Source organism: Acomys russatus, chromosome 10, assembly GCF_903995435.1.
Source record: "Acomys russatus chromosome 10, mAcoRus1.1, whole genome shotgun sequence".
NCBI classification, from domain to species: Eukaryota; Metazoa; Chordata; class Mammalia; order Rodentia; family Muridae; genus Acomys; species Acomys russatus.
In genome coordinates this window covers 1,940,393-1,959,481 of record NC_067146.1, presented here as the reverse complement: position 1 = coordinate 1,959,481, position 19,089 = coordinate 1,940,393, and the positions used below count along the sequence as shown (strand labels likewise).

The 19,089-nt window shown below is 40.3% G+C and overlaps 1 protein-coding gene across 1 annotated transcript in view; it reads left to right on the top strand.

Annotated features, from left to right (window-relative positions):
• Mgam (maltase-glucoamylase) overlaps window positions 1-19,089 on the top strand; it is a 117,339-nt gene that overhangs the window by 55,199 nt on the left and 43,051 nt on the right. The window contains exons 44-57 of the mRNA XM_051151659.1: window positions 2,114-2,238; window positions 5,009-5,097; window positions 6,607-6,656; window positions 7,056-7,223; window positions 9,358-9,507; window positions 9,835-10,035; window positions 11,426-11,580; window positions 12,875-13,043; window positions 13,288-13,384; window positions 13,713-13,825; window positions 15,002-15,127; window positions 17,258-17,386; window positions 17,673-17,783; window positions 18,038-18,100. Coding sequence (XP_051007616.1) covers window positions 2,114-2,238; window positions 5,009-5,097; window positions 6,607-6,656; window positions 7,056-7,223; window positions 9,358-9,507; window positions 9,835-10,035; window positions 11,426-11,580; window positions 12,875-13,043; window positions 13,288-13,384; window positions 13,713-13,825; window positions 15,002-15,127; window positions 17,258-17,386; window positions 17,673-17,783; window positions 18,038-18,100 — 1,746 coding nt within the window. The remainder of the gene's footprint in view (window positions 1-2,113; window positions 2,239-5,008; window positions 5,098-6,606; window positions 6,657-7,055; window positions 7,224-9,357; window positions 9,508-9,834; window positions 10,036-11,425; window positions 11,581-12,874; window positions 13,044-13,287; window positions 13,385-13,712; window positions 13,826-15,001; window positions 15,128-17,257; window positions 17,387-17,672; window positions 17,784-18,037; window positions 18,101-19,089) is intronic.

The window sequence follows — 19,089 nt, the reverse complement described above, 5'->3', positions numbered from 1 at the left end:
GTCTTGGGCGGCTACTTTGCTCTTTGTGGCTTCATTTCATAACTGACCATAATCAATCATGCAAGCACTCTACAATGACACACAGAGCCTGTGCGCCAGCCTTCCTAGGAGTCTTCTTTAAGTGTCAGTCTATAGCTTTGTCTCAATGACATTACTGTGGTGAGATACCAGCAAACTCTTAGAAGCACTTTATTGTAGAGGGCTTTTGCTCCCTAAATTTTACTAAAAGCTGACTCTCTGGGTCTGGAGACTTGGCCCAACATGTAGAAGTGCTAGCATAGAGGCCTGGTGACTGGGGTTTCATTATCAGATCCCTGAAGCAACAGGAGCGAAACAACTCCCGAGACTACTACTCTGATGTGCATGCACACCCTGGATGAAGAAAAGCAGAATGGATTCCCTCCTCTTCTCTTTCCTGGGAGCACGTAGTCACTCCTCCATGTTCTTTGTTATTGGCTCATTCTGTCTTTAGGGTAGGGATGTTCTAGAGCCTTCTTATTAGACAATTGGCCATTCAAATGACCTTCATATTGCCTGAGTTTGAGTGTGTCTGTCGGCTGCCTTATACCCTAACCATGAGATCTTCTTGGCATATTGGTGGTGTCTGATATAAATCCTGGACTAGGGTTAAGTAGGGAGAAGTCCAGGACCCACAATTTAAGGAGTCCCTGGACTGTAAGGCTGGCCCTCCCTTTACTTTACAAGGCCTTGACAGCATAGAACACCTTAAAGCTTGCACCCTAGGCATCTTGCTATTCTGTTCTAGTGCTCACCCTGCTCAGTAAAATGCTTTCTGTTGAGCACTAGGTGTAGGAATATGAACATACAACCTTATGAAGTTCAGCATATATTAGGTAACTTATATTTGTTTGCCTTAGGTACTGGCATGTAAGTAATTGAATTTATGTCCCACATTTTAAAAGGGAAGAATGAAGGCTAATGAGGAAAAGTTTCCTGGATTTTTAAATTTTACTAACGGTGTTTACCTAGAAGGTAGTTCCAGATAAAGTAGAGGTTACTGAAATCACCTTCAAAGATAAAGTTAGTTGAGCAAACATTTCAGGGAGAAGCAAAAATATTTAAAGTGATGTTTAATTGAAAGATTAAATGGTTGGAGTCATTGAGAAAATGTTACCTTAACTATTCTACACAAGCTGCATATACATAGTGCCCCCCTCCTTTTAAAAAGGAGGGATAGCTAAACAGTTATGTCACCTATTTTTATATTTAATGTTGTATTGGAATACAGCCAGACACAACCTATGTGAACACCTGTCACCTCTAAAGCAACAGTGTTCAAATACTTAGCAGATGTCATGGTCACTGTGGGATGGGGTAATGAGGCTGCTAGTGGCCTCTAGGGAACAGACACCAACACTATTGCTCTACATCCAAAATCATGGGGTAGCCTCAAGAGAAGGAATGATCAATTACAAAATACTAGTGGAACCAATACCAAGGGGAAAGAAGCCCTGCTTTATTTGAGACAGTGTTGGAATGTTTGAAGCTCTGCATTGGGTCAGTCTGACCCTCACATAAAAGATACAAGATTTAGAGAGAGAGAGAAAGAGAGAGAGAGAGAGAGAGAGAGAGAGAGAGAGAGAGAGAGAGAGAGAGAGAGAGAGAGAGAGAGAGAGAAGATAAAAGTGTTGGTGAGGGAAGCTAAAGTTGGGAATATTCTGATAAGGATATGTAAGCAATCCAATTTCCTTGGAAATTTTCTATGAAGCAGGAGTCAGAAGTGTGTTAGTGACCTGACAGGTGTATGAATGAGAGTGACAAGAAATGGACAATCATAGGCCTCTTAAGAGAAGATCTAGTCTTGCCCTCAAGAGAATGTTTCCTAAGAAGGAGTGGCAACATTTCCCAATGTCACCTCCCCAGCTTAGAGACACAGTGTAGAGTAAGAATGCTTGGGATTCACATGAGGACCTCATCCAGTATGTGTTGTAGTCCTCCTCTAACTCTCCCCCAAGGACAGGTGTTCTCACAGGATCGTAAAGCTTTAAATACATCAGCTGTAACACAGCAGAGCAGTTTGCTCAGGGTCTGCTGGGTGCACTGTTCAAGGAGATGTGCGCTATTTCCCTCATCTTCACGTTTCCTGCTCCAGGGTGCAGATATCAATTCAACAGGACAGTGGGAAACCTTGCCAGCCCCTCTTGAACACATTAATCTTCACGTACGAGGGGGTTACATCTTGCCATGGCAACAACATGCCCTGAACACAAACTTCAGGTGAGTTATGGGAGTGGGAGTGGGACTCTGTTTTGCATACAGGTGAGCTCATTCTTGTTTAATGAAAGCCACGTTTACATCAAGAATGACTCCCAAGGCCAAATTAGTTTTTCGACATACATTCTTCTGCTCAATGTGTGTGTGTGTGTGTGTGTGTGTGTGTGTGTGTGTGTGTGTGTGTGTGTGTGTGTGTGTGTGCTTTGCCCCATTTCACAGCTGGGTACTTTGTCCACATCTGTTGCCCAGAGTATGCTAAAGCAGCAGGTGGGATGAGGTGAGGAAGGATGATGCTTCTGCCTCTGTGTGTGCACTCGTGTGTGTGTGTGTGTGTGTGTGTGTGTGTGTGTGTGTGTGTGTGTGTGTGTGTGTGCAATCACACTCTGTCCTTGGATTTTTTCTTGTCCTCTTCTTTAGAAACTGGACTGAGAGCTTATAATCCTGATTGATTTTGAGAGATCTTCCCTGTCCCACCTTAAACCCTTTCAGTTTTCAGGACACTGGCAGCTCTGCAGTCCTCCCCCAGGCTTTTTCCCAGGGCTGCTGCAACTTTAGTTCTGAAAGCCTTACATCTTGAGAAAACTCCATTCTGGTCAATGGTTACCCTCTTGCCCCGGTCTGACTGTCTGTCCCGTATTCACTGCTCTTGTCCCTTTGTTTTCATTTCTGGAGTAGCATCTATGGTATGTCTTTCTAAAACATTAGTTTCCCACTTTTGCCCCAACCCCACAGAGCCCTTTCTTTGTTGTGCCTCAAAAGTAGTCAAAAGTTCAAGAGTACAAACTCCAGTGGTCCAGTATAGCACTTTCTCTTGATAACATTTTGCTTCAAAATTGTAGCATTAACTTCTACTAAAGAGTTTCACATGGATGCCAGTGTTTTACTGAAATAAATAGTGCATTTATTTACAACAGACAAGGATTTGTTAGGAGGGTGGAAACCGATTTTTTACTCTTAATAGCTCTTACTGCTTTAGTTACTCAAGTTGAAGACTTTTATAAAAAGCTGTATAATCCAATACCAATTTGTTTTTCCCTTTTTCTTTTCAGCTACAGGCCATTCTGTACACTCATATGAATTTATTTTTGCAAAGATGAAAATTTTGTTTTTCCCCATCCTTGAAACCTGATATCTTCCATTAGTGAGTCTACGTACTACTTACTGTCCCAGTGTGTTTTCAAGTTGAGCACCCGTACTTGTACAGTGTCTTATGAAGCATGTAGACTAGCTGTGCCCCAAGCAGGACACTATGAAAATATAACCAAGTCACTAACTGCATTTGGGCATCTTCTCCCATTCTCTTTTATGCTGGCTCAGTCTGTAAAGTATTACTAGTCAAGTTCTTTAGCACCCTTATCTCCTAGTTCATTCATCTCTCAATATTCTACTAATTTATCTATTATAATTCACCTATATTAATTATACAAACGAGTCTATATGTAATACATTGATCATGTCTATCCACTGTGTATTTATGCCCATTTAAAAAAATCTGCCCCCATACCTCAACTTTGGTACCCATCTCAGGCTCTAGAAGTTCCTCTTCAATTTGTCAAGTTATTTTCTTTGGTGTTGTTTGTTTGTTGCCAGTTTTCATTGATAATAGAAAAGTCTGAAATTGTAACATTCTGTGTCGGCTTCTTTTGCTTAGCATGGAATCTATCATGTATAGGTTTTCTGGGCATCTCGTGATTTTTAGCTCACTGTTTGTATTCCTGTGTTGTTTCTTTGCCTTCTGTGTGTTGTTTACTCCCTTGCAAGCCTAACAATGCTTTACTTAGTAGCATGTTTTATATACTTTCGTGTTCAGATACTCCAAATTATTCATCATACTTCTGGAAGTGGCACTCTGCACTTTCATACTTCATCTCTGGTTTTGTTGTTTGGCAAGTATGTTGAAGGTGTCTTATAATAATGATACTTAGGCTTTGTGAGGATTCATGTTTATATTTCCTGGCATTTTAACAATGAAAACTCAAGCCATAAAATACAAAGGAAAGCAGCTGATTTTTGTTGATGTGTGTGGTTGTGTAATGGAAGGTTGGCCTGAGACATACGAGAGCATATGAAACATATGGAGTGTATGAGGGGCAAGCATGTAGCTTCTGTTTGAGGGGTTTTCCTCCCAGAAAAAACAGCAGTCTTTAAATTAAGTTAAGTTAGTCGGGCAGGCATAGTGCTATATATTAGAATTAGCATCTGTAATGGAAGAGGCATTGGGTCATGAGTTCACTACTAGCATGGACCAAGCAGCCAGTTCTATGCTAGTCTGAGCTGATTGGCTCAAAAATAGGCAAATGATTCCAAACAAATTAGAGTTGCCATTATATAGAGAAGCTATATTTTATCTGTTTCTGAGTAAAAATTTCCTTAGCAGAGAAAGCGTACCTACGGTGCAGCAGCTGGTACTGTGCTTATAATATGGTCTCTTCAGCAACCTGGCCACGGCATCGCTGTCTGAGACCCCTTCCTACTCTCCCAGTTTGCATTCTGTTTGTCAGTGCAGCCACAGCATTCACTGGAGCTGATATACTGATTGTGATGCTCACACACTGGCTTCCTGTCTGCACATCTGTTGCTGAGGTTTGGGATATTTCTATCTTGTGAGAGTGATACTGAAGGAGAAAGTGTCTCCTGGTATTCTTCTCTCTGTCTCTGAAGAATTCATTTGTGACTAGTACCTTTATCTGTTGGCACCCATATTGGTGTCAACATTTTCCAAAATTCTTTGAGAGCCAAGGATGTGGACCTTATGTAAATCTGTTCCCCACAGCCGGAAGAACCCTCTTGGTCTTGTCATTGCCCCGGATGAGAACAAAGAAGCAAAAGGAGAGCTGTTCTGGGATGATGGGCAGACAAAGGGTGAGTGGGGTGAGAGGGCGTGGCCACTGCATAGATGCATCAGACTCTGTCCCCTTTGCTCCTGTGGGTCCTTCAGCTGTGGGTGAAATCTCACGAGGCATCCTAGCTACAACATCCCAGAGAAAACACCTGCTCTGGTTGTACTGGCTGGAGGCCATGAAAAATGAACCACACATGGAAAGAGAGTATCTCTCTGTCGTTGTCTCTGTCTCTCTGTCTCTTTCCTTCTGAATAACCTCTTAGTCAGTATTGTCTAGCAGGCTCTCACTTCATTGTTAAAAGACGCCCAAAAGGAAAGACACATTTACATGACTGTTCTGTATTTCACCTACACTGTAAACATCTCCCTGCCTCCCAAGTCTTTGGGGGAAAAACTGTTAATGATATGTTGCAGGAGGCAGCTAGCACTTACATTCCTGATTATAAACATTTTAGGTGCTTCAGTGTATTTTTCCTCCTTCCTTCCTTCCTTCCTTCCCTTTTTCTTCCTTTCTTTTCTTTCTCCCTCAATTCCTTATTTTCTTTCATCTCCACTGTACTAACAGTTCTCATGACTCTAACTTGGGGAATAGAGTCTCATCAGATCATTGCCTTGGGAGCACTGTAACGGATCCTTCCATGCCTACAGAATTAAAGAGAGGACAAATATGTGGTCACGCAGACTCTGCACACATACAGGCATTGTGCACTAGTTACCATAATGTTAACTGATGCTTCCATAGCCACTAATGGCAGCATTGGCTCTATAGTCTCTGAACAGCTTTTCCCAATTTACCCTCCTACCTGCTCCTGAGAACTACTGTTCCATCCTCTGTTTATTAAGTTCAACTATTTAGACTCTGTCCCATGAACTTCTTCTCTTTTATTACCTCTCCTACTGTAATATGATTCATAATCATCTCTGCTCTCACAATGCAGAGCATCCTTCTTTTTTAATACTAAAGACTAACCAATGTATACATGCACTGTAATTCCTTTAATTATTCATCTGATGATAGATATGTTTATTGTTTCACCATACTGGCTAGTTTGAAAAAATCTAAACAGATTCAACATAAAATTCATAGGAGGGAATATAGGAGAAAGTTTCTTTGACATTGGACATTTTAAATTGTGCTTTTAAATAGGACACCAAAGATAAAAAACAACAAATCATAAAGTAATTTACATAGCCATATGGGAGAAGAGCATAGAAACGTCACATGTTGAACATACAACTACAATAGAGCATGGAGGTCCCACGTCTAGGGATGGACCATCAAAAAAGGAAGGAAAACAGTCTTTCACAGAGACGCATGGCCTCTCACATCCACTGTGGTGTTACCTGGAATAGCAAAGATCCAGAAGCTACCAAAGTGTCTAATGGATGAATGAACACAGAAGTCGTGATACACAGATCTAGTGACGTGCTCTTCAGTCAGGAAAAGAGAGGAGTCAGTTTTAAGGAGAAGAGGATGAAACTTGTCTTCTGTGGACACCAGACCATCTGACATCTCTTTCTTTTTTCAGATACTGTGGCCAAAAACACTTACCTTTTCAGTGAATTTTCTGTCACCCAGGTGAGTAACATATTTTTATGACTATTGTGTGGAATTTTTGTCGGAAAATATATGTTCTGTAGTTGTAATTTAATTATCAACATTTAACAGGGGTGAGTAATTGCTACTTATGACATGATTCATAATAATTATATCTGCTATTTTATCAACAAGAGACAACAGAACTAATAAAGAAAATCAGCTGATGTTGTAAAAGACATTCTTTCAAAGTCAGTTTCCTTCCCCGACTCTCTCCATTGGCATTGTAAACATATATTTCACCCTCATTAGCATGCAACAGTAGAGAAAGCTGAGAGGCCTTCAGAGCAGCTTGAGGGTTTAGTCTATGATGGGGTGTTTGGGGGCCTAGGGAACCTACATGTTCATAGTTTGTTCATAATCATTCTTGATGTGTTTCAGAACCGTTTGGATGTGACAATCTCAAATCCAAACTACAGGGATCCCAATAACCTGGCATTCCAGGAAATTAAAATCCTTGGGACACAGGCAATTCACAATGTTAGAGTGAAACAGAATGGTGTCCTTATTCAAATGTCTCCTCAAGTCAGTTACAATTCAAACCTGAAGGTAAGAATTTATTCTGTGATAAAGGTTTTCACACACCTCCATGGTATCACAATTAAAGTGTTTAAATTGCTTTTATTTCTTTAATTTTAATAGTTTTCCTGTTTACAATTGTATTAGACAGAGTATATTTTTCTAACATATACATTTGAAAAAATATTTTATTAAAAATAAACAGATTGTGCCACTAACTTAGATGGTGATTAGAAAGTGGTAATCCGGCAGATATGATGAGATTGAACCTTTCTTTATGACCTCTGTTCCATTCTTCTAGTTCTTTAGCATTGTGCACAGCCTTTCCCTAGACAACTGATCTTTCTAACTAAAAGGCAGATTGATCACACTTGACATTTTCTCACCATGTTACATACATTATGCAGGTATAAAGGATTATGTGGTTGGTTGTATCTACGGCAAAGGGTAAGACAGCTGAAGGACACATATATTAAAACAAACAAACAAAACAAACCAAACAAACAAACAAAAACCCAAGCTTTGTTCATGATAGAAAATAAACATATCACCAAAGGAAGGAACTCTTTATTGTTTGACTCAGGGTGCTGAGAGATACAATTCGCATATAACAATATGAAATTGTTAAGAAGGAGTCTAAACCAACATTTGTGAAATATCTACTTTGATTTTATTTGATGTTAGAAGCTTAGTAGAGCAGTTAGTTGAGGCCAGTTTTCTGAAGAAGGCATGGATGGCAAAGTTCCGTGAAGATGGAGAGCTGGCTCGACAGTTAATAGCACTGGCTGCTCTTCTAGAGGTCCCTTCACTCTTTTGTCCCTTTAACCTTTTTCCTTCTTGTATAAGCTAGTTGGGTTGTATAATAAAGTTTAATTGTTAAAAAACAGAGTCAACAAGAGGTCCCAGTTTTATTCTCAGCATCCACATGTTGGTTCCCAAATATCTCCAACTCCAGTGTAATGGGATACAATGCCATATCTGGCCTCCACATATAATATACAAACATGCATGCAGACAAAATAGCCACAAACATAGAATAAGGTGGGATCCATAAGTTTTATGTGACAAGAAGTCCTAGATGGTAAACAGTTGAAAGGGGTTTTGTTCTGTAATTAAAAGTTCGAAGTTGAAAACTTGCTGGTGTTGCTTCAGAGGTTGAACTTTCTCAGAACTTGGGTCTATCTTGTCCACTGACTTGAAATAGCTGCTTGGATCTAGTCACAATGCCTTTATGCTAAGAAAGAAGAAAAAAGGAAACAAAACAAAACAAAACAAAAAAAAGAAGAAAAGAAAAGAAAGTGACTAGGTAGAAAGGGAGTATGGCAGAGATAACACTGAAGAGGTAGGTCCTTCTATCAAGAAAGAAACCCTGGCCCAGCAAGTGAACTCACATTTACATTTATGGCCCTGGTTATGCTATCACCCTTAAATTTCCAGATTTTAATTGGTAGAATCTATTATTCAACCCTAAAATACCAAGAGAGATAAGCACATTTTATACAGATAAAATAGCTAATAATGTTTTTCAGAAAGGACCCTGTTTTCCCAGAGGGCTCTTGCTTGTCTTGGTAATACTCTCTAAGTTGAGCTGTCAGAACAGGCCAGTCAAAGGGCTCAGAAGTTTTACATCATCAGTCTCTAACTCCACACATGGCTTAGGATGTTGGAAAGTGAAGAATATATAAGGATATTTAGAATTCCCCAGTCTTAACACTTAATGGATATATCTAATATAAAAAATTAAGATAATATCAGTAAGATTCCAGGGAACACTAGAACTACAACCCAAGCTATATTACTTGTATTGTTTTATTCTATAGGCACTCCATACCAAATGGGAAGATGATGAGCAAAATTTATTTCTTACAAAATAAAGGGTGGTAAAGTGGTTCAAGGAGGGAATAAAACATAATTTAATCACAACAGATTTTCCTTGGTCTATATCTTTAGTCAATGTGATATAGAAGGGTTTGAAAGAAAATGGTATTTTTCTAATGCCAATGACTATCTCTTGCCCCATACATACAGTTGTACACCTAGAAAACAGTAGTGTGTTCTCTAAATCATTAAAAGCAGGACAGAAGGATAGACTAAGAATGACGTTTATGCTTAATTTTCACTAAAAGGACTTTTTTTATTGAGATTAAATTTCCATTTCCCTTAGGTTGCCACCATCACAAATATTCACCTCATCCTGGGAGAAGCATATACAGTTGAGTGGGATATCATAAGAGACCAGGAAAAGATAGACTGCTATCCAGATGAGCACGGTCTTTCTGAGGCAAACTGCACTGCTCGTGGCTGTATCTGGGAGGTAACCATGCTGAAGATGGTCATGCAGACTGAAAACCCTTGAAACACAATCTACAGTGTCTTTAGCACAGCCTAGTATCCAGGGTTTATTAAAATCCACAGAAAGAAGAGGCTCCAGATGAGCACTGCTTAGGTCGAGGAGTGGGATGGGTAAGAGTGGGATGTGTTCATTATGTTGTTTTGAGACCAGGAATTTAAGTTCATGCTTACTTAAATGCTATAGGCATGCATGGATGAAGCTATGGCTCTCTCTACATGCGTTGTGTCTTCTAAGTGTGCTTGATAACTCCATATCCCTGCTGATCTAGAATGTTGACTTTCTTTCCAGGTATCCAGCTCTTCAGGGGTCCCTTTTTGCTACTTTGCCAATGAGCTGTACTCGGTCAGCAATATTCAGTATCACCCACAGGAGGCCACAGCCGACATCTCCTTAAAGGTTTCTCCTTATAGCAATGCCTTCCCCTCTACACCCGTGAGTCAACTGCAGCTGAGAGTGACCTACCACAAGAACGACATGCTGCAGTTTAAGGTAAGCACAGGGTGTGCAGTCAGGTGTGAACAGAGCCTTTCCAGTTCCATTACTCTCTGGAGCTTTGTGTTACAAAATTCTCAAAGATAAATTTTATTTTAATAGCAAAGTACTCTAGGCCATCATTCTAGTGAAGAGAGCATCAGTCTCTAGTGAAGAGATTGATACAATAGAGAGACCTCTCCTAATGGTGTGAGAATATCACTGTGTCTAAGAAAAATGGTTGTGAGAAGAAAATAGGGAGAAGCTAACAGTGGATGTGTTTGAGGCCTTGAGACCATCTTGGTCATTCCTAGAGACTATAAGAGGAAGCATTCCTTGGGCAAGGAATGCTACCATGCTTCTAGATTGCATGAGTGTCCATAAAGCCTCAATCAACTTCTTATCCACCAACCATTTAGTTATCCAGCAGCTCTCTCCACTGTACTTATGACTTTCTGAGCCTACTCTAACACTCTGAGTCTTTGTATTTGTTGTTTCTTTACCCGAATTCCTTGTTCTCATTTCTGTGCTTGGTTTATTGCTGCAAAGCATTTGAGAATCATCCTCTATTTCTTCCTTGAAACTACCTCACTGTCCTTAAAGAATTTCCTTTCCTGTAACCACAAAATCCTTTTGCAGAATTTATATTAGCTCGTATCCTTCTTGTGTGCTTTTCATGACAACAACCTTGGTGTATTCAGTTTCTATCACTATACTCACTATTGTATCAGCAGTAGAACTTGGCTCCTCAAATACTCAGCTGATATTTAATTTTCAGCAGGAATATTTTTAATCTGAAAAAGTTAGTTGTTTTAAAAAAAAATCTTAATTTTCAGGTTTCCCTATATTTCTCATCCATAAAAAATGATATGTACTATTAAAATATCATACCAATTTCAGAATAAATTTTTCATGCTAACCCAATTTTTGTATGGATAAACAAATATTATAGAGTTCATAATAATGAGACCTGATCCAGATCAAGCCATTAAATAGGACATTATTCTTTGGTATGCTGATTAAGCCATGGGGTGTGAAGTTATAGAAGCCAAAACATACAGCATCCCATTCCTGTCAAACATGCTAAGAGTATGCGGACACATTCGTCTCTATAGTACTGTCTTTGTGTAAAGTCTTGTTTTGAGGTGATAGCTAGCTCTGAATATTAACATTATTGGTATCATGCTTAGATACATTTACATGCTGTGCGGTGATCAATTCAGTATACTTAGGATATCTGCTGTTTCAATCCTCTAATATAGTGTGAGGTGGAAATTCAAGGTCTTCAGCAGATATTCTGAATTATATGGTCCAGTTGCTAATTATGATCACTGTCAGCATGCTAGGAAAACACCAAAATGTAATGCCGTATTTTTGACTTCACATAAAATGGTTTCCTCTGGCCTAGATCTATGATCCTAGCCACAATCGATATGAAGTCCCAGTCCCTTTGAATATTCCTAGTGCTCCATCCAGCACCCCCGAGAGCCGTCTCTATGATGTCCTCATCAAGGAGAACCCATTTGGGATTGAAATTCGCCGGAAGAGTACAGGCACTGTAATGTAAGTGGGTCCTGGTCTGACTTCCAGTCACTGTTCTACATATTCCTTACCAGGTCCATTGTCCTTGAAGACAAAACACCACCCTGTCCATGTTCAGACCCATGGTGTATCAGTTACTTATCATGGCTATGGTAAAAAAAAAAAAAAAAAACAAAAAAAAACCATGACCAAGACAACCCATGGAAAAGTTTATTTGAGTTTATAGCTGCAGAGGGTTACATTCTATGATGCTGAAGTGGAGGCAGGCCGACCTAAACTGTGAGCAAGAAACAGAAAGCAAGCTACAAATGGACTCCAAAGTCTATCCCCAGTAACATAATTCCTCCAGCAAGGCCACACCTCCCTATAGTCCACAAATACTGCCCAACTGAGGACCAAGTATTCCAATATCTGGGACTTTGGGGTGTTTCTAATTTTAAGCACAGCACATGGGGAAGTTCTTTCTGTTGTAAGAGGAAAAATTTAATACTCTGAGAGTGATTACTAAGGCAGTTAAGTATGTGGGCATTTGCTGAATTCCTTCTGTGTATTAGATGCTGTTCTGGGTACTGTTTTCCTAGACATGTGCTCTATTTCTTCTCATAAAACAAAACTTTAAATGATTCAATAAAGAGGACTTGATATAGTGAAGAAATCAGGGAAATCAGAATATGTGCTGATTTAGATACTGTGATCTGAGTTCAGCTGTCGGGGAAATAGGTGATGTTTGAAACTTAACCTACGTTAAGACAGGTTCCACAGATGGAGCTGGAAAAATGTACTTTTGTGTGAGATAATCCACGAGCTGGAGAGATTTTACGCGTTACATTAGAGAGAGAGAGTCCATTGAGATCCCTAAGAGGTGAAGGTGGGAGGCAAAGAATGGGTGCTAGGTGGCTTTAGAGCAGAACCAGCCCTGGAGTCGCCACAGGAGGCCCTGAGAAGTGAGCAAGCGTGAGAGCAGGAGTGTGAGGTGGTGTGAAGTGCTCATATCACAGTCCTGGGAACGTGGAGGAAGGGGACCAGCAGGGGTCAAGAGCAGAAGGCATGGAGACTTTGGAGTTGAGAAGATGGTAAAGTGATTTGCTTTGCCATTTGGGACAGCACTAAAGGGAGGCAATGATACAATGTAGGAGAACAAGTCAGGGTGACTTGGGCCTGAAGCAGAGGTGACTATGTGTTTGGCATGTTGTGTTTGGGAGGGACTCTAGTATGGATTTTGAAAATGGAGGTCTCTGGGGTCCTCAGGAAGGCAACTTCTGAAAGCCACTAGAAAGCTGACTTCCTTCTGCAAATGTTCCTTTTCCTTCTGCAGCTGGGACTCTCAGCTCTTTGGCTTCACCTTCAACGACATGTTCATCCGCATCTCCACCCGCCTGCCCTCCACATACATCTATGGCTTTGGGGAAACTGAGCACACAACCTTCAAGATAGACCTGAACTGGCACACGTGGGGCATGTTTTCGAGGGATGAGCCCCCTGGGGTAAGGACAGAGTGCTTGTGGCCTGTGTTCTCTGCCTCCATCCACCCTGTATGTTCTTTTTTCTTCTAAGCTGCACTTGACAGTCACCTTCTACTGTTATGTAAGTGGGTCACTCTTAGGCACCTTGTTTCTCATGTATTTAACTCAGTTTGTAGAGAAGACTGGACACAATTGAGTAAGCCCATCTTTGTTTATGAGACATTAGTTCTCCTAATGGCTTCTGTTTCCTCCCCTTGACTCTCAGTACAAGAAGAATTCCTATGGTGTCCACCCTTACTACATGGGGCTAGAGGAGGATGGCAACGCCCACGGAGTCCTCCTGATGAACAGCAATGCCATGGGTAGGATGACACCTGTGTCCTCTAATTGTGTGCAAATCATTGCTAAGTTTCTTCAGAATATATTTGACTTAGCTGTCTCTGAAGACCGAATCAGATTTTGCTGTTGGTTTTCCCTTTTAGTTATATTTAAATTTTATATAATTTGCTAAACTTTTATTTTTTAATACAGCTACTGAAATCTTTCATTTAACCCCTTCAGTTCTGTGTCTCCCTACTGCAACACATCTGCCATCAGTGTGTCATGACAGGAGAGGGAGGGTGAGGATTCTAGGATCAGTGTTGTCAATATACAGGGTTTCAGCATGGTGGCCCTTTCTTTTGTTTTCAGACGTGACATTCCAGCCCACACCTGCCCTGACATACCGCACCACAGGGGGCATTCTGGACTTCTATGTGTTCTTGGGCCCAACTCCAGAGATTGTCACTCAGCAATACACAGAAGTAAGAAGGAACTTATTTATGCAATGTATTTGTTTGTGGTGTGTGTGTGTGTGTGTGTGTGTGTGTGTGTGTGTGTGTGTGTGTGTGTGTACTCACAATGTGTTTCAATCCTCTATACAGGATTGCCATATAATATAACCATCATATGGTAGCTGAATTTGTTGGATATAATATGGAGTAAGAGAGAGTGAATATATTCCCAGAACTAATAAAATTATGCTTTTCCCACTTGTTGCCGGTAGAAGAATATTTGTGTTAACTAGTGGTGGGTGTAGTGTGATGGCTCTATGGTGTGGTGGAGTTATGGGAGGGTGATGTTGATGGTGTGGTAAAGGATGGTGGTGCTGAATGCAGTGGCAGTAAGTAGTATTGGTGAATGTGGTTGTGGGGATGGTGACTATTATGGGGATAACGGTTAGGAGATAGGAGATGAGGTGATGGTGAAAGTGACTGTGGTGGAGTGGATATCGGGAGTGTAATAGCACGGCTCACGTTAGTGATGGTGGCGCTAGATGCAATGGCAGTTTTGGTAGTAGTGGTGTTGGTGATGATGACTATGCCTGAGATGACAACGAGGATCATCATGACGGCAAAGATTATGTTATGACATTGTCACTGTGGTTACAGTATGGTGGGAATGATGACAATTGTACAGTGGTGGTGATGGGGTCATAGCTATGGGCAGCAATAGCATTGCTGGTCACAACATCAACAAACACGTGTGCAATGCCTATTCCGTCTATTTTTAATGCATGTGAAAGTGTATCACACATACTAAGTTGCTTGGTGAAGACATTAGATGGAGCCTGTCATCAGCTCTGGTTTACAGGTAAAGAAACAAGCACAGAAATGTCACGTACCTGCTTAAGGTCACGCGATCAGCTAGACCTAGAGACTGTGTTCTAAGTTAGCTCTTTCCCTCCATCTTGTGTTTTTTAATGTCTAAATTATATATCTAGGAATCTGAATAAAATCAGATTTTTTCAGAATTTCTGCAAAATGTCCTCTGGGAAGCTGTAGGCTTTCTGTAGTAACTTCCAGGAGCTCTAGCTCTGCCTGTCTCCTTTTCTTTCTGTATTTGGATTTGGTGTCTAATTTGGGTAAAATATTATGACTTCAAATACTACTTTCATCCAGCTTCTCCTCTCACGTTCTAACATTCTGTCTGTTTTCTAGTTGATTGGTCGGCCTGTGATGGTACCTTACTGGTCCTTGGGATTCCAGTTGTGTCGCTATGGCTACGAGAATGATGCTGAGATCGCCAGCTTATATGATGAGATGGTGGCTAAGCAGATTCCTTACGTATGTATATCTGTTAGAGATTTGTTTGTCAGATTTAAGTGTGGTTTTAAAAGGACATACTGTGCTTTCTCATGTTGTGTCACATTGAGCATAGATCTTCCACAGTGATTCAGGGGAGACCATTGCTCTCATAACGCTTGTGGCTCACACTAACAATGAGAAGTTAAGATTGAGTGGTTTGTGGTTTCTGTCTCCTGTATCAAGCTTTTCTCTGGATCTTTTTAAATGATTGACTTCAAGATATTTAGGTATTAAGTCCGTCCTGACATGATAATAAAACACAACTCTAATACTAGTTTTGCTTAATTAAGAAAACTTAATCCAAACTCAGTGGGTCCATCCCATGTAAGGATTGCTTCTTCGGCCCAGCGTAGCACAATGCTCCCTGAGCTCCTAGCCTCATGCTGGCGCCATGCTGGAATCCTGTATTGAGTTTGCAGTGGGATCACCTTCAGAATGAACCCCATTCAATTCAAAACCAGAGGTCCAATAATCAGACATCATCTTATGACCTTTGGTGTTTGTCTTGTACTTATTGCTTTATGTTGCATGAGTGCAAAGTACTTCCTGCAATACATTGCTTCTCAACCAGTGAGTCATAACCCATTTGGGGGTCAAACAACCCTATAACAAGGGTCATATAAGACCATTAGAAAACACAGATATTTATATTACAATTCATAACAGTAGTAAAATTACAGTTATGAAGTGACAATGAAAATAATAATGGCTGGGGTCAGCACAAGACGAGGAACTGCATTAAAGAATCACAGGGTGAGAACCTCTGTTCTAATAGTACATTTCAAATAGAGTTCTGCATTTGATCATCTGCAGCACTGGGCACTCCACTGTGAGGACTGTTTTTGTTTCGATTTTGATTCATCTTATGAATTGTATCATCTTTTTAAAAAAAATTTTATTAAGATATTCTTGTTACATCTCAATGCTTATCCCATCCCTTGTATCCTCCCATTCTTCCCTCCCTCCCATTTTCCCCTTATTCCCCTCCCCTATGACTGTTCCTGAGGGAGATTTCCTCCCCCTGTATATGGGGTCCTGCTCAAACTAAGGCACCAGCCAAGGACAATACAGGCGGTAAACTTTAAACCCCTACCCAGATATAGCCAATGGGCAGAACATTCTCCACAGTTGAGTGGAGAGTGGGGTATGACTTTCTCACGTACTCTGGTGCCTCATATTTGACCATGTCCCCAGGAGGCGGAGACCTGGTGGCACTCAGAGGAAAGATAGCAGGTTACCAAGAAGAGACTTGATACCCTATGAACATATGAATTGTATCATCTTAAGACTGAATATTTGACATTATTTTCTATTAGCAAACATTACCAGTTTCAGGACACACCCATAGAGAAAGTCAAGACACTTTTTTTTCCCTATGGCATTTTAAATTTTTTATTTTTTATTATATTTCTTTTTTACATATACATTATATTACTACACATAAATAAAATAAACTACATACAGCAAGAAGAACCATGAAACAATCAGGAATTGTATAAATGTTGCATTCATGATTTGGCTATTTGCATTTGGCAAAGTTGAAGTAAACGTCTTTCCTATCTTGGTGAGTCTAAAATTCTGAATGAAAATGAATATCTATCCTATCTTATCTCTATTAACTTAAAACATCTATCTAGACCTAAAAACATCTTAACTCTTAAACAACTAAGCTTAATTGTAAGACTAAACTATCAGGTCTTCATCAGCATCAGAGACTTGAGAAGGAATAAAACTTAATTACCTGAGTGAACTGGAAGTGTAGGTTAGCAGCTTCCAAAATGAAAAAAATGACAGAGATAAAACCCAGAATAGCTAAAACAGTCCTGTACAATAAAAGATCTTTTGGCGGAATCTCCATTCCAGATTTAATTTAGTTTTTACAATAGCCTTTACAGATAGGCATTGGCACTGTTTTTTTTTTTTTTTACATTTTTGTTAATGTTGAAATGAATTTTTCTTTTTCTGAGTAAAATTTTGAAAAATCAATGATTATCCCAAGACCCAAAGCTATAATAGGGCATAGACTGAAGTGTCCCTGAACACGCTGTGATGAGCGCTAGAGCCTGGACTTTCCCACCAGCAGCCGTGGCTTCCTTGTGTCATCCCCAGGATGTGCAGTACTCAGACATCGACTACATGGAGAGGCAGCTGGACTTCACACTCAGCACCAAGTTCTCTGGGCTTCCAGCCTTGATCAATCGCATGAAGGACAATGGGATGCGGGTCATCCTCATTCTGGTTAGTCCTGTGTGGATGTGTAGGCTATGAGTGGCACAATGCATGGGCTTGTGCGGGGATAACCTCATACTGTGTGTCTGTCCTTAATGATTGTAGAGACGTGACATGTGAGAAGTGTACTTATTGGATTCACAGTGACATGTGAAAAGTGTACTTATTGTATTCACAGAAAGTCTATATAGTTCAGAAAGAAGCTGGGACTCTCCCTCAAAAGTTCAATTTGTTTTTCTATTTCGTGTCAGGTTCTTACTTTAATTTTCTAGCCTGCCTTGTGCTCTGATTGCAGGACCCAGCCATTTCTGGCAATGAGACACAGCCCTATCCTGCCTTCACCCGGGGTGTGGCGAATGACGTCTTCATCAGATATCCCAATAACGGAGACATTGTCTGGGGAAAGGTATGGGCTGGGTGGTGATCCAGCAACACTCAGTGTGGGCCAGGCACCTTTATTGTTTCTTTTTGTTCTCTTAAATTTCAGGTATTCATTTTACAATCAATATTTATTGATTATTGGCAACAGCTAAAGGACTTATAAAATCCACTTGTCCTTGAATCAGTCTTTCATAACAACCAAAGGACTAGCTTCCAGTTTCCCAAGAAATTCTGTGAAATCCCTTGGGCTTTTTCTGTTGATCATTTTTCTGCCTACAGGTCTGGCCTGATTACCCGAATATTGTTGTGGACCCGTCTCTGGACTGGGACAGTCAAGTGGAGGTAAGTGGCCCTTGTGAATGCTGAGTCAGTCAGGGTTTCTTGGAAGAGGCAGCAAGGACACCAGAAATGCCAATACGTGGCAGTGGGCCTGGCATGGAAATACACTTAGTATATGTACCCTACCTGTCATTTGTTTTCTGATGGTCTTACATATACATATTGCTTCTAACTCATGTCTTACTTCCTGCTGTGATTTCAGTATTATTGTTGAGATTTAAGACTCAAAAACCTTAGGCTATGTGTCTGTGGCTATCATAGTACACTTGTGATTTCAAATCCAAACCTGTCAGAATCCAAAGGGTCATAGAGTTTCAACTGGATGATACCTCTAAGAGTGATATTTTTTCTCTAGATTAAGGTACATTTTGTTTCTTTACATATCCCTTTTTGATCGTCTGTGTAGTCTTTCTATTTAGTGTTTGCCTTTTCACTCCATGCTTTATGATCACAGGCAGCCCTTTGCAGCCTCTTGATTATAAATCCTGTCTGATTTGTGTACCCCATCTTTGCTCTTACCTTGTGGTGACTGCCTTGTATTATGTACTGGCTCTTTATTGGGAATAGGTTTTTTTTCTTTATAATGATTCTAAGTATCACATGCTCCTTCAACTGCAATTTTTCACAATATCAGTAAACCCTTTTGTGGTTTAGGAGCATCTAACCTCATTTGACTAATGGATGGATGCACCTCATTTCTGTGTTATAACATTTGTGATCAGGATTCTAAGAGTAAGAAAGACTTCTGTGGAGAGCTAGTGACTGGCCTGGTCTCCAGACATGATAACTGTGTAGACAGGGATTACACCGAGTCACTTGTAGCTTATGCATCTTTCCTAGAGGAGCTGGGAGGTCAGAGAGAAATCCTGGTTATTTGGGTACCTGCTATAAGTTGACAGATGAAGAAGCAAAGGATGGCATAACCTATGGTGTTTAGAAATTATCACATCTAAGGGTTAATTGGATAAATATATTTATTGGGATAGTAACAA